The sequence below is a fragment of the Amblyomma mixtum genome, chromosome 8 (assembly GCF_055824585.1).
Source record: "Amblyomma mixtum isolate Tamu chromosome 8, ASM5582458v1, whole genome shotgun sequence".
NCBI classification, from domain to species: domain Eukaryota; kingdom Metazoa; phylum Arthropoda; class Arachnida; order Ixodida; family Ixodidae; genus Amblyomma; species Amblyomma mixtum.
In genome coordinates this window covers 29,319,093-29,335,159 of record NC_143019.1, presented here as the reverse complement: position 1 = coordinate 29,335,159, position 16,067 = coordinate 29,319,093, and the positions used below count along the sequence as shown (strand labels likewise).

Here is a 16,067-nt window from a genome sequence, read left to right as displayed (position 1 = left end):
TTACCTCCAGTCTTCGTCCTTTTGCGTAGTTTCTCACCTTCCCCGTTATTTATCGTGCCCAGAAGCAACTCTAAGGTCTGAGTACTAGCACACCACGTACAAAAACAACGCAACTGTTTAGTGGCTTGCAAACTCATTGATAACTTGCGATTAGGAACTGCCTGGATGAAACACTTCATACATAGAATTCGCCAGTAATGTTTATGTGACCATGACGATGAGAATATAGCTTACCTTGTATTGGAGTCTCCAGAGCATGACAATTAATGGACTCGATTGAGGAGGGGCTTGATAAAAAGGTTTTTAGTCTTCAGTAGCTATTAGGCTCCTGGCCAAAGTGTGAGCTGCAATCATTCCTTGAAAACAGCGGCATCCTTGAATATTACTACCTACTCCTTGAAATGATTTACCAGATGCTAAAGTAACTCTTTTCATCGGTGTCTCGTGACTATACCCACTGTGTTCAGTGCTCGCTTTCTTGTTGATATTAGCAGTTCATGAGTGTTATGGTTGCCTGACAAACCTGTTTTAGTTTCACTTTATCTGCAAATATGTCCGTATGTCATTGTTTATATTTGAGCTCTTACGTTCTTGCTAAGCGCATGCGCTCTTGCGTGCTTGCTTATATTACGATCTTGTGTCCCTGCTTATTGTGCCACGCTAGTTTATTTTGTTATTTCTTAAAATTGGTAGAATACTCTCTGTCATTAATTTTATCATTTCTGACGTGTAAACTGTCATGTCTACGTTGTTTATTGTCTATTGCATGTATTGCAGTTGTGTTTTGTTGAGCTTTACGTTGTCAGTACTATACCGGCCGTCAACCTTCTTTGGCACTGCACCAGAGGCTAGACAGGAAAGGGATGGAGACAGGCCTTTGACCTCGTGCCGTGGGGAGTGGAAAACCTCAACATTCGCGACTTCACTCTGTCCTTCCAACTTCCCTCCTTCGCACCTCTAGTCGCAACAAGGCAGAATCCACTCCCTACGGCATGAGGACAAAGGTCTGTCTCCTTTCCTTTCCTGCCTGGCCTATGCTGCAGGGCCATGGAAAATAATCCGCGAGTATGATGATTTCTTCCTATATGTGATACAGATTAGTTGGCGACGCTGCCACTCGCATCTTTAAAAAAGCAATGAGCGCAAAAAAATATCCATTTTCCACGAAGGCAATGAACGCCTGGTGTTAACGAATCCAGCAAATGAAGAAAACAGACACAGAAAAAACTCGGAACGATTACGATGCAACACAGTGTAACAATCACTACGCAAACGAGCGGGCCTTAGCTTTATCCGACAAAAAAAAACAAACAAATGATAACGTATACGCATGTAAACGGCATCTGAAATACCATTTTATATTCATCAGAGAACAGGGACAAGTAATTCTGAAATAAGTTTAAGCGCTCGGAGTAAGTAAAGCTACAACCTTTCAGCAGAGCACTCGTTAATCATCGACAATTTCAGCCAACAGTTACGTATGCTGCACGCGAATATATATGAGACTAAGTAGATCACCTCACAGAGTGTAGCCATGCAAGAGTTTGGGGCGTAAAAAGAACATTTGCCGTTGGCCGCTCAGAGTTAGCAAAAACGGCAAGAAACATGCAAGAACTTTCATCTGCATCTAGGTGATGAAAGCGGTGGGTTTAAATCGAAAAGAACGTGTCCTGAACCCTTCTGATACGAACGTTGTTCGTCGATAATAATCAAGGTTCGTGTTCGGTTGCGTTCTAATAGCCTTTGCTTCTGCAGTTCGCCAACGCAGCTACACAGTTCGAAAGAAAACTTGCTTTAGCAAGCCGTTCGCTGGCGCCTGTCTAGAGGCGTCGATGGCTCTTAATCTTACATATATTGCCGCTCTCACACGGTCATTTCAATCTTAATGCAGATGTCGGAAGCCATGGCAGCCAACCCTCTCGGGGATTCCCTCCTCAACTTCTCCATCGACCTGTACAAGCAGCTCATCTCAAAAAGCGGCCGCAGTGGAAATGTCTTCTATTCCCCGTTCAGCATTTCTGCAGCACTTTCAATGGCTCTAGCAGGTTCACGAAACACCACTGCCAAGCAGCTCACCGACGTCCTGCACGTGAAGAGTAACGACATCCACAAACACTTCTCGGGATTTCTTTCAAAGCTGTCAGGGTTTGACCCTGACGTGAAGCTTCACGTGGCCAATCGAATGTATGCTGAGCAGACATTCCCAGTTCTGGACACCTACCTCTCCCTTCTCAGAGACTCCTACGGCGCCACGATTGAGTCTGTTGACTTCCAGAATAACTACGAGAAAGTCCGACACGAGGTCAACGCCTGGGTAGAGGAGGCCACCCAGTCAAAGATCAAGAACCTTCTCCCTCCGGGAAGCGTGGATTCCTTGACTACACTGATCCTCGTCAATGCCATCTACTTCAAAGGCCTCTGGAGTTCCCAGTTCAACCCCAATTCAACGCACCGTTCTGATTTTCACCTGGACTCGAAGACCAAGAAGGAAGTCGACATGATGTACCAAAACAACGACTACAAGATGAGTCGCAGTGATGAGCTCGCGGTCACTGCTTTGGAGATACCGTACCGGGGTGGCAAAACATCTATGGTCGTTCTTCTTCCAGACGGCATCGAGGGGCTGTCCAAGCTTGAGGACTCTTTGACCGCTTCGAACGTTTCCGAGTTGCTGAAAAGCCTTCGGGATAGCTCTGACGTGAAGCTTTACCTTCCAAAGTTCAAGCTAGAGCAGGCGATTGACCTGAAGGAGACACTGAAAGCCATGGGCATCAAGGACTTCTTCACGCCGGCTGCTGACCTTACGGGAATCAGCGATAAGGGGAATCTGGTGGCTTCGGAAGTGATCCATAAGGCCTTCGTGGAAGTCAACGAAGAAGGCACTGAAGCTGCCGCCGCAACTGGCATTGCAATGATGTTAATGTGCGCACGCTTTCCGGACACTCGATTTGTGGTCGATCGGCCTTTCATGTTCCTCATTCGCAGTCTTGATCCGGACGTCGTTCTTTTCATGGGGTCTGTTCGTCATCTGTGAGCACCTGAGTGGCATGGTCAGTAACGGGATGCTGCATGATGGCTTCCAGTATTGGCCCACACAAAATTAGGTGCAGTTTAGTGACAAGGTGCATGAATGTACTTATATACAGGTGAGCGTGCAGATTCCCCAAATAAAAGAATGTGACATGTGGCTTTCTTATATGCTAACCTTTTTGCTCTTGTATAGGTGCTTTAAGTGTTTCATATGCCAGCCTTTTTGGTGTTGTATAGGAGCTATAATTGTTTGTTTATAGTGCACACGACTCTGTGTAAAGTAATGCTTCCTTGTGTTTCGTTTTTATAACGCCAGCATAGTGACAATGTATGCATATTCCTACATAATGGCACCACAATGTTAGAGTCCTGTCTGGTTCAGTGTAACTTCCACGGGTCTCTATGGGAAAATATAGCCGGCGACGGCGCTGGCTATGGGTGGCGGGCACTACCGAAGACACTAAAGATTAAGTTGAGTTGTATTAAAAGTATACCAATGGTTTCAATAAAAAACGAAATTGTGTCGCATTTCCTCATCATTTCACAGCTTGAACTGCGCAGTGATAGCCACTGCTATCGCTTTCGCACATGGTTTAAAATTTTTAGTAGGCGCTCCTTCACTGAACACTGCAGGGTGAGTTGCTTTGCTGGGAGCAGAAGCTTTAGTTGGATAAAAATATAACAAACAGAAAACCGCAGGCGTTAGTTGTTTTGAAGCCTGCCGGTGCAAAAATGAATAAAGGCGTCATCTTGCGCCATAAATATTTTACCAAACGCTTTGCTTCGCGTTAATATTCGGCGGATTTGGAAATTTTCACCTACCGCCCCAGCGCCTTGAGACATTATACAAAGGCTTGCGCGGTAAAGGCGACGTTTGTGCCGACCCACCTGCGCAGCGCTTTCATTCATCATCATCATCATGATCCTGACTACGCTCACTGCAGGGCAAAGGCATCTTCATTATCTCTCTAATTAACCCTTTCCTGTACCGGCTTCAGCCACATATCCCCGCAGACTTCTTAATCTCATCCGCCCACCTCACTTTCTGCCGCCCCTTAACTTTCTGCCGCACCGTGATTGGACCACGCCAGAAAGGAATCATTGTGATGGTATGGAACATTTAGTGCGAAAACACTGTTCCGATGAGTAAACCCAGTACAAGACCTTGACAAGTTTGTGGCTTTGGGCCAAGTACCCAGCGATGTTTGTGGTTTGTACCGAGTGAAATAAATCGAACAAATATTGCCGCGAATGGGATTCGAACCCGCGCCGGCGCGAACAGGTCAGCTTCGCTGGCCAGTTCACGAAAGCACTAGGCTATCGCCGCAGCCGATCATGCCTCGTGTTAAGCTGCAACACTCTCGCTCTGTGGATTTTAGTGTGCATCGTCGTCTCTATCAACTTCCATATAGGGCGCGAATACACAGAGAGAATTCCTCGTCGTCGAATTATCATCCATGCAATCCTGCTTTCGCTCGTTTAATAAATTTAGGCAAAAATTCTTTGCCATTTTAGATTGAAAGCACGCTACCGGAGGTTAAGACACCTAGCAAAATTGTATCTTGTATGTGACCAAGGAAGCATAGAAAAAATAAGCAGAAAACAATCAGGAAAGGAAAAAAAAGGCCCCCATATTTCAGCGGGCCCAAAGCGATAGTGGCCACCTAATCTGGCCCCTCACCTCCAAAATTTGCCCTGAGCGACCAATCATTAATTTAACTGCCACTATCCACGATGGGCAGTTTGCTCACTATCCGGTGGGGAGGTTGTGACGACACAGCCAGATCACGTGACCAAGGTAACCCACCTGCCTCCTATAGGTTGCTCTCTGGGCCCCATCTGCCAGAGTCATGCTCGTGATTTTGTTGCGAAAGCAACACTACTGGAGCCCACCTCGGCTCGCCGCGTATGCTCGCGGCGGTGCGGCTACCAAACGACCTTGAGTCACCGTTGCCTAGCAACCGCTTCGGGTTTGCTCGGGTAAGTTCGGAAGAGCGTCGTGCCAGCCGCGCGAGAGGTTTCTCGGGAAGAGCAACATGGGTCGCACAAAGCCTACGGGTGACTGTGATAGAAACAGCCACCTGCCAGTGCAGTGGAACATCTCTTAACCGCGTCACCACTGCGCTGGTAGTGGTATATGAGGACTCGGCGCCATCTATGAATGTTAAATAGAGAGTGAAAAATTCTGTGTACATGTGCATTCACCTTCTACTGGTATCGCGTCGTGCTCTTAAGGCGGAGCTTAATTACCCCCTCCAGTTGACGAACGAACACCTGCTTTCGCACGCGTTGCCGTTTTAACTACGTTAAACCCCCACCAATTTTTCGCTCACAACGTCAACATTATCGCGTTAACAGCCAAGAAGGTTGGCATGGTCTACGTGACAGCAAAGCAGGGCTGTTTCCGGGGCTCTGAAGTGTAAATGGGTCGGGAACTGAACCTCGACAGTTGCAACAGGCATTTCATTCCCTCGATCCGCTTTCCCAGCCCGCGACAGCCCCCTTCGGCTGCGTCCGTAATCAGCTTATCTAAGTGGATCGTTGAAAGCGTATGCGCAAAGGGCGAGATTGCGTTGTTGTCGCGGTAAACGACCTCACAGGTCTTTTGTCTCGTGTCCAAGGCAGGTAGAGTACGTCTGAGTCACACTTTGGTCCCCTGATTGGCATCACCGTACTAATCACTTCTAACAATGTTTGACGCCTGTGTGCCGCATAGAATGGCGAAATTCAAAAACATGCACGACGAACCATTCCTCATTTAACCGTGTGTTGGACGCAATATTTGACCGTAGGTCCTGTCGTGCCATTCAACTGATCATGACTCTTTCTTTCTTTCTTTCTTTCTTTCTTTCTTTCTTTCTTTCTTTCTTTCTTTCTTTCTTCCTTTCTTTCTTTCTTTCTTTCTTTCTTTCTTTCTTTCTTTCTTTCTTTCTTTCTTTCTTTCTTCCTTTCTTTCTTCCTTCCTTTCTTTCTTTCTTTCTTTCTTCTTATTTCAAAGTACACATGTAATTACATGAAGACACTCAAGGATCCTTAGCCAGAGGCTAGTCGTGGATCCCAAAATGAATACAAATAAGACTGACGATTCAGGAGGAAAAAAAAACATACACATTTGTCGGTGTAGAATGAAACAATTGCAATGCAAAATACAATACAAAATACAGACTGAAACACTATCGTATGAAATTCATATAACCAAATAAAAAATAAATGTCATTCTACATTCAGATTGCCACGTTCAATAGATTAGTGGTATTATGCCACGCCACAGACGCATATAGTGTCGCTTCACTGAGACGCTTCTGTTTGAAGGAAAAAATTCTTCAGTGCTCTAAATGTATTAGGTGAAGATATGACTGAGCATGGGATAGCATTCCAAATTTTGACACCAGAAAAACGGAGACATCGATGACCATAATTATTGTTAGATATTGAAGCAAGAACTTTCCATGAGCGGCTGAGCGAGAACTGGACGGTGGAGCCTTGTATGAAACTAAAGGAAAGGTGCTAGGGTTGCAGATAACATTTTTTACAAAAATTGCTAAACGATAGTTTCTTAGGTTAGTTAGTGGCATAATGTTATTTTGTTTAAATAAAGGCAGTGATGGAGTTCTAGGTGCAACAAAATTGATCATTCTAAGAGCCCTTTTTTGCAGCCTTACCACGGGTTCAATATACGATGGATACGTAAGGCCCCAGGCCTCAATACAGTATGTTAGCTGCGACTGAAACAAACTGAAATATAATGTTTTTAGCTTATTAGTCTGAAAATATTTAGATGCTTTCGCTAATGTATAACAAGAGTACGACAGACAGCTTTTTACACAGGGCATCAATGTGCTGGTGCCAGTTGAAATCTTTATCCACAATCACTCCCAAGTATGTGATTGCGTCAACTTGCTGCAACTCATCAGCTCCAATATGCAAGCTGCAGGGTGACATGCACGCAGACTTATGCGGTGATTTGAAAGTAATATATTTCGTTTTTTCAGTGTTCAGGGATAGACGGTTAGATTGGAACCAGGTTTTAATGCATTGAAGCTCTTTATTACGCATGGTTATACCATCCTCTATAGATTTGGCAGTAACTACCATAGCGGTGTCGTCTGCATACATGATGACATGTGATTTCTCTATTACGTTATTTCATATTACGTTATTTGGTTATTTTTAACGCTAATGCAACGCTTCAATGTAGCATGGAACGTTACAGCAATTTCCAAAACAATTTTATAACATTTTTTTAAGTTCGGTATTACCTGGATACGCCTCGCTAAATCCATGACCCTGTCGAGTTAAGCTTTACGATGGCAACCCTACACAATGACTTCTAGGCCACGTTACGGGCGCCTTAGCTAAAGCTGAACCGCGCGTGTCTTTCACGTCACAAGCCGTTGCAGATGGCTATAAGCAGGTTAACGAGAAGCACATGTTCTCGCCAACATGGCGGCTGTCTGACGTAGGTGCAAGCCCGACCTCATTTGGCGCTGACAGTAAGCGTTACTAACTGCTACCACAAGAATGGTCTTGCCGGCATGCCAAAAAAATACCACGTGGCATGAATATGGACCTGTCTTTTCAGGCTAGGAGCACAGCACCTTAATTGTTAGACTGTCGACGCGAGGCTGCGTCAAGCCAGCGATGCGCGACACACGTCATGGTTGAGAACGTGGGCAGCTAGGCGACGTCCTTGCATCCTTACTTCGTCTACTCACTTGCCGACGACATTGTGGAAACTTAGTAGCGGAAGTCGTCGACAGGTGGCGCCACTTTTCCGTCGCCTGTATTCGTTTCGAAACACAGCGCGCCAACTTTTGGCTGCGAAAAGAGAGATCGATTGCAAACTACTCGCCATAAAACAGAATCCCGGGAGAGTATACGCCACAGATGCAAGAGTGGGCTTTGTGCGTGAAGGAAGGTAGACTTTTCTGCAATATTACCTACAGAAAGTGACAGTTAGCCTCGAACTGTCTGCGCTAATAAAGCAACACTCCGTTGAAAAGTACAAAAAGCATTATTAGCTCTAGACGCACAACGGTAACTTACGTCACCGCCAGGATCTTTATATTATTCAATCACGGCGGCCTGACGCGCTGTTGGTAAGATAATGTACCAGCCGCTAGAACAGCACTGAATGAGTTCAATTCAGTTGAATCCAGTGTTTAATTTGCACTTTTGCTGTGATAAAAATATAGTGAGCGGGGGCAAAAGGCTGCTCTGAGGCAAGCTTGACTAGGTGCCGACCCTCTTTACATGGCACCTGCAACCCCTTTAGAAGCGGTCCTGCTAGTGTCTGAGATGAAATATGAACTAACCACGGATTCAAATGCTAAAAAAAAACAAAATCGGTGCACATAAACAAAAGCAAGTAAAACGTAAACGGTTTGCGCTGCTCTGACCACATATCTCGTAGCTCTGAACGCCTGAACGCTCAGAATCACGTCGGGAGTTTGGAGTGTCCGGCACATCCCACTGGTTTTGTATGGCCGCGGTAAATAGTTGCGTGAGCGCAAGAAGCAATTTATAAGCCATATTTATAAGCCAATTTATAAGCCATGGGAAGAGTCGACCACGATAATCACAATGCTAGCGCAGGATTTCTCTCTATTTTTCTCGAAATTACAAGTTTAAAATATCCCCATTGAGTCACGCGGTGTTCGCTACTAGTGGCCAACAAATGGCGCTAGTTGGTGATGTTCGGAAAACCTTGGCATGTTGTTTAATAAAGCAAATTTCAAATACAACTCAACAACCACCTGCTCTGTACTCTGTTTTCGCAGTTCGGGGTTCCAGTTTTCATTTAACTATAACAATGGCGCTGTTGTGCAGGCTGTTTGAACCTTCCTTTAAGTGTGTGCATACGTACCTTACAGTGGTGCAAAGTGGGCCTATTCTTGGCCCAACTGAACATATCTGAGCTGTGACCAGCAGTCAACTACAATTATTAATTTCTTTGTCTGAATTGCTACTCCCAAAAGCTGGTTTGTCTGGAACACTAAGCAAGCTCAGGAAAAAAATCTGGGCATAAATCAGCGGGGTCGAACCCATTTAGTTAAAAAGTCGATCATACCCTAAGATCTGTGTCCTCAAAATATGATTCATAAAAAGATGAGCAGATATGGGAGGTCTCACTTTCCTTGGAAGTCGCTGAATAACATCTATGCATAGCCCAAGACTGGTGTAGGTACAACGTCACCACACTGGTCAAGACCACACTGGGAGGTGGTTTGCTGGGCGGTTTGGCTGATGGCGTCGTTTGAATGGTTTCAACAACCATGCGTACCTCCTACGAGGCTTCGCAGTCACTGTTTATTTTCACACCTGGTATGTCCACAACCCTATCTACTGCAAGCTGTAATATATAAAATATAGTAGAAAGCCACTTAAAAAAAAAAATCCCCGACGATTACGTTACTTCCTAATGCGAAATTTGAGCGCAGCAAATAAGCTGTTTCACCTTTTCGATAGATTGAGGCAAATAAATCGAGCAACACATGTATGCGCTATCACAGAATTTTTTTTTTATTTTTCACACGTATTCTTTTAACAAAGACTCCACTAACAGTTCTTGACAGTCATGAGGGAAGCTTTGTGGTCGGAGAAATAGACTGATATATGTTCGACTTGGTACACCAATGCTTGATTCTCAAAGACGAGATCTATACAAGTGCCTCGCGAGGTTGTCACAGCCGTGGGACGCGTTACGAGCGAGAGGAACGGGATGTTCTCCCGCATAAGTGTTAGGAAATTGCTGTTTGTTTTTATGTCAACATTAAAGTCCCCCACTACTAACATCGGTGTGGATCGATGGACGGTTAATGCGAGTTGCAGGAAGTGCACGACGTCTTTCGTGAGTGCGGTAGGGGCGAAGTAGGCAGCTACTACCAGCAAGCCGTTGGGCAACTTTGCGGCGCACAGTTCGCCAACTTCATGTGACGTGCCAAACATTTCGACTGGTATTGCAGAGAGACCTGTGCGCAAGTAGATAGCGACTCCCGCCGCTCTGTTGTGGTCTCTGCGAGCACCACAGCAGTATAGGAAATCTATGATTTCGAGAGGCTCTTCGGGATCCATCCAGGTTTCAGCAAAGCAAAGTACAGAGGAATGGCGCAGAATGTGATCGTGGTGTACGTCCTTGGCATGTGCGGCAAGGGAGCGTACGTTAAGAATGTGGTTGTGAATGATGAATCAAGTGCTGCCAGCGAATGACGCGTCCATTGGCTGTCTGCGTGTGTTACTGATGTGTGGTTAACATGTTAAGCTTCGCCTGTAAGAGTGGAACGCGACAGCGTCTTGCAACGCTGCCAGGGAGTCCACAGAACGCCATCGCCAATTCGGCTGTACGCCTTGCTGGACGGTAAATTTATTTTTTGAGGAAAGGAAATGTATCTCTCTCGCATATCTGGGTGGACACCTGCACCTCGCCGTAAGGGAAAGGGGGAAGATGGGAGTGAACGAAGACGCCGTATTAGCTAGACGCGCCTTTGTTCATTCCAAACCATTCAGCTGGCATTACGGAGTGGCTAGCGTGCTCGTATCGCACTCCGGAGACCCTGGTTCGATTCCCCAACTCGACCAATTTCGTTCTCGGTTTTATTGATTTATGCGGTCTAACTAGAAAGGTTAATTAGGCTATTTCATATTTATATTCTTGAATTTCTTTCTATCGTGTTCTGTCATTAACCTGTCAATTGTTGGAACTGTCTAGGATGTTCGACACAACGTATATGAAACGAGCAACGTCTTACTGAGTGGGGAAGTGCTTGGTGGTGGAGGGAACGCGGCTTCGTACTTATCTGTTTTTTTTTCAGCAGCGTTTTCTTCCGCGGACGCTGTTGTCGCTGCGGCGCGCGTCTTTCTTTTCTTCTGACCTCTTCATTCTCCTCTATATTAATTAGGCTAATTGATTAATTAAGCGATTAACTAAACTCAGTCCAACTTAGTTGCAGCATCACTATACGATCCCTTTGATTGGTTGCATGGTTACTATAGCCAAAGTACATTTGGCCCCATTTGAAATTCGCGCACTGTGACGTCACGAGCATTTCGACCAATTGAAAAGCGTGACATTGGGGGCGGAGCTGGTTACGAGGCCGACGACGACGCGCAACCCAGGAACGGACGCCAAAGAGCTGCGCTCTAAAAAATAGCACTTGATAACACTGGTTACGGTCCGCGACATCCTGTATTCCACTTACCAATCACAGCAGTATACAAAATCAGCTTTTAATGTTATACTACATCAAAATGCTAGAGTTTATAGCTTCGTATGTGATTTTCTTCTTGTTTAGATGGAATGAAAATCTCCAACAGTGGTCTTCTTTTTGTCACGGAGGAATTCTGTTCGGTGGTCTTGAATATGAGCGGAGCGTCAGTGCAGACTTCACACTAACAACATTATCAGGTTTCTTCATTTCAAGCTTCTCAATATTCTCCATTTTATCCACCCTTTCCTGCTTTGTTTCAGGACTGCATAAGACACCGCCATCTGCTAGCAAGCACAGATCGATCAGATCAATATCATGGCTCCCAATCGTGAGCAAGTAAGACGAGGTATTCCAGACCTTCGCCGCGTTCTGCGGTGTGCTCGGCAGCGCTGTTTCTCAGTCGTTTGCGCTACTGAATAGAGAGATTTAGCACATCGCGATATGCGGCAGTTCCCTCGAGGAGCCACTGCGCATGCGCAAATCACCCTGAGGGTACCAGATGGCGCCAGGTGCCCCCCTGCTGCGTCCCTGTCTGCCGCGTCTAGACCAATCGGCGTGTGGGCACTGCCGGCGCGTGAAAGCGGATCGCGCTATGCTAAATCTCTCTAATATAAATACAAAGTGGAGAGAGAATACTCCTCTTTTCACAGGGCACAGAGCAAGTGATATGCAGTGTTGCACGCAGTTTCAAAAATCTTTTCTCTGCTTCTTCTTTTCAGACGTACCCTACCATGGGGGAGGATTTTGGCACCTCGCTCATCAAATTCTCCGTGGACCTTTGCAAGCAGCTGCGAATCAGTGCAGTCGAGAGCGGCGAGAATGTCTTCTTTTCCCCGTTCAGCATCGCGGCGGCGCTCTCAATGGTACTCGCCGGAGCCCGCCGTCAAACAGCCAAGCAACTGGGCGACGCCCTCCACGTGAAGGAAGAGCAGTCCCACCGTCGACAATTGTCTAAGTTCCTCACAGAACAGCTTCCAGCTTACGCTCCTGACGTCACATTGCACGTCGCCAACCGGATGTACTGCGAGAGGGAGTTTACGGTCCTGAAGGAGTTCCTGGATTTACTTGAGAAGAGCTACGCCACGTCCATCGAATCCGTGGACTTCAGGAACGACGCGGAGAAGGTGCGCCTCGAGATCAACGCTTGGGTCGAGCAGGTGACGGCATCCAAGATCAAAGATTTACTTCCATCTGGAATCTTGAGTTCCGAGACTCTCCTGGTGCTCGTCAATGCCATCTACTTCAAGGGCCTATGGAAGGACCCATTCAATACCTTTTCAACCCGCTCGCACGACTTCTACGTGGACTCGAAGAACAAGAAGACTGTTCAGATGATGTTCCAGGAGAACGACTATTGCTTGGCTAAAAGCGAAGAACTCAAAGTAACGGCCCTCGAGATCCCTTACAAAGGTCAGAAGACATCCATGGTCGTACTGCTACCGGACGACGTTGACGGGCTGTCTTTCTTAGAAGAGAACCTGACGGCGGACAGTTTGTCCGCTTTGATTCGTGACTTGGGTCATCCGATTAATGTAAAGCTTTACCTGCCGAAGTTCAAGCTAGAGCAATCGATAACTCTGAACGACACCTTGCAGTGTCTTGGAATCAAGGATATGTTTTCCGCGAACAGCGATCTTTCGGGAGTCTGCGAGACTGGAAAGCTGACTGTGACCGCTGTGTTACACAAAGCTTTCGTCGAAGTCACCGAGGAAGGCACAGAGGCAGCGGCAGCGACGGCCATAATGACGACAGATTGCTACATAATGCCTTTGGAGACTCATGAGTTTGTGGTGGATCATCCCTTTATGTTTTTGATTAGGTGTCATGATCCAGATCTGGTTCTCTTCATGGGGTCTGTTCGTGACCTCTAAGTACTGTGAGGAACTCGCGCGCACACAAGAGATCGCGCATTATAGTGGATCATTTTCATTGCAGTGTACTAGATTGCGTTTTATTGGATAGTTTGACTGTACATTTATTAAGCGTTCTTGTCCTTCCTGTCTCACTTGTAAGTCCAAGGTATTGGCCTCGTCTCCTTTTGTCACATGTCGTGGGTGTAACCTGTATCGCGTACTCGTATGTCCGAAATAAAATGAGTTAAATTTAAACCACTTTCCTATAGCTTTTTTCTTCTTTATGGGCTTATAGCTTTGTTGTGTTAGCTATTCGCGACGAGATGCGACCCTTTCTCTCGGTGTTCTCTAAATGTTCGAGAGGGAGATACTTCCCGCGTGTGCTACACTTCCTGCATCACGCTCAATTGAACGGAAAACACAGCGAGCTTGACAGAAACTAATGGACGTTTCCACAAGGCGTTCAATAGGGCTTATTTTGTGCTTCTCAAAAAAACTTTCTTTTCTTTATCCAAACAGTATCGCCTTTCCTTCACAACGCCGACTATGAACAAAATAATTCCATTGCATGAATTGCGCAATCAAGGCCTTTGTGTCAATTTTTGTGTCCCAAGGCCATTTATGCGACTCAGCTCAAACCTCTGTTCTTTGTATAGACATGAAATACTGAGACACGTGGCGTGGTTCCCTCAGGGTTTCGAAAGACAGCTTCCCTCTCATAACCGATGTAGAATTTGCGGCCTAACCTTCTCTGCAAACCAAGGCAAAAATTCGTTTCATTTCTAGAGAACTGATTGAATTTAGTGAGTGGTGAATGTAAATCTCCTCTTCAGAATACTTAATTCGGATTGCACGTCAACAACCGGATTTCTCCTCTTCAAAATGCTTAATTCGGATTGCACGTCAACAACCGGATTTCTCCTCTTCAAAATGCTTAATTCGGATTGCACGTCAACAACCGGATTTCTCCTCTTCAAAATGCTTAATTCGGATTGCACGTCAACAACCGGATTTCTCCTCTTCAAAATGCTTAATTCGGATTGCACGTCAACAACCGGATTTCTCCTCTTCAAAATGCTTAATTCGGATTGCACGTCAACAACCGGATTTCTCCTCTTCAAAATGCTTAATTCGGATTGCACGTCAACACCAGGATTTAGTGCGAGGAGGAATTTGTTATTCTGAAGGAGTGTCTGGCTTTTCTTAGGGATAGCTACGCTACGTTCATCGAATCTGTCAACATCCAGCAACATCGCGTAAAAGGTGAGTTTTTGTGATATGATATCAATGCTTCTGTCGAGCAGGTGACGATGTCGAAGATGAAACATCTACTTCCTCCAGGAGACTTGAGTTCCACAGCCTAAAGTGAAATTCCTCTCCCACCAGAAATCTCTGTAAATGCGGAAAATATTCCTATAACCAGTTGAGTGGATGCTCAAGCCTACGTTACTACTCTCTTCGCGTGTTAACAGCGATAGCGTAGCCGGAACTGAGACCACTTGATGCTTCATAATTTGTTTCACCTGTTATACCACAGATATGTCGGCGGACCAATGCTATTGTTGTGTGCGTGGATAGTTATGAAGAAAGAGAATGCGTAGGAACGGTCTCACTTATGTGCCGCACCTGAACAATGCTTTTAAGAAAGGAAGGCGCAGGAACTGTTCCGCTCAGGTTACACACCTGCACAAATTCTTGAAGAAAGGGTTGAACGAGGGCTTCAAAGGAGAGAGAAAACTGCAGTTGTTACCGACAGCGAGTCGCGACAGTATGAGGGTTTCGTCAGGTGGCACCCGCATGCAGAGCGGCAAGTTTCAGAACACGAAAGAGGGGGGGGGGGGGGGGGGGGGGCTTATTTTTGTCCATGACTGTACACATCATGCATCGCATGCCACAATGCTAGCATGCTTACGTGAGACGATCACAAGGTTTCGTATACATTCCCGGGAACTAGTGAGAAAGTATGCAGCCACTTGAATGGTATACGAGCAGCTCCTAGAATGACGTTACTGCTACGCTTTCGTGAGACGACCAAGTATTATTTCTTGCTTGCTACTGAAAATAACTGAGTTGTAGCGATCACCGTTCCAAACTTGTTCCATTGATTTAATGTTCGAAATAATGCTGCATCCAAGGAAAGAACGAGGGGAGGAGTGGAAATCTTCCGGCCGTTTGAAATCATTTTCTTAGAGGCTATTTGCTTCGTCATCATCATCAGCCTGACTACGCCCACTGCAGGGCAAAGGCCTCTCCCATTTCTCTGCAATTAACCCTGTCCTTCGCCAGCTTCGGCCACCGTATCCCCGCAAACCTCCTAATCTCATCCGCCCACCCAGCTTTCTGCCACCCCCTGCTACGCTTGCCTTCTCTTGGAATCCACTCCGTCACCCTTCCAACGGTTATCTTGCCTTCGCATTACATGCCCTGCCCAAAGTCCATTTCTTCCTCTTGATTTCGACTAGGATATCATTAATCCGCGTTTGTTCGCGCTTCTTATCTCTTAACATTATACCTATCATTTTTCTTTCCATAGCTCGCTGCGTTGTCCTTAACTTAAGCTGAACCGTTATTTGTTAGCCTCCACGTTTCTGCCCCATAGGTGAGTACCGGTAAGATACAGCTGTTGTATACAAAAGAGACCTGACAAGGATGTTTTACACCGTATACACCGTAATTCGCGGAAACTCGAGTTAGGTTAATGCCCTGGATAAAGGTGAGGAAACGTATTTATACTGTTGCATGCAATCTTTCGAAGAGACAAGGGCCGATTTGTGGATCGCTCTTTAAAAGTGCGGTAAAAAAAACGCAGAGCGGAGGGAGGAGTTCATTTGAACCATGTATTTCTTGGACTTTCTTCGGATTCCGCTTGATTGTCCTACGTAAAATTCTCTGCTCCTGACAACGGGTAGCGGATGGCCCTTTAGGGTAATGGAGTTGGTTCTGTTAGTAGGCAGCGCAGCAGGGGACGGTAGCGTGT

At 46.0% G+C, this 16,067-nt stretch overlaps 1 protein-coding gene and 1 pseudogene across 3 annotated transcripts in view; both read left to right on the top strand.

Annotated features, from left to right (window-relative positions):
- LOC149331846 (iris-like) overlaps positions 1-3,694 on the top strand; it is a 44,656-nt gene extending 40,962 nt beyond the window's left edge. For both annotated transcript variants that reach the window (XM_089556904.1, XM_089556903.1), the window contains exon 2: positions 1,892-3,694. In XM_089556904.1, coding sequence (XP_089413030.1) covers positions 1,892-3,034 — 1,143 coding nt within the window. In that variant the 3' untranslated portion in view covers positions 3,035-3,694. The remainder of the gene's footprint in view (positions 1-1,891) is intronic.
- Positions 1-13,345, top strand: part of LOC149331845 (ipis-1 pseudogene) — a 54,342-nt pseudogene extending 40,997 nt beyond the window's left edge. Inside the window, exon 2 of the transcript XR_016285110.1 lies at positions 11,957-13,345. The product of XR_016285110.1 is annotated as an ipis-1 pseudogene (transcript). The remainder of the gene's footprint in view (positions 1-11,956) is intronic.
- The last annotated feature ends 2,722 nt before the right edge of the window (positions 13,346-16,067 follow it).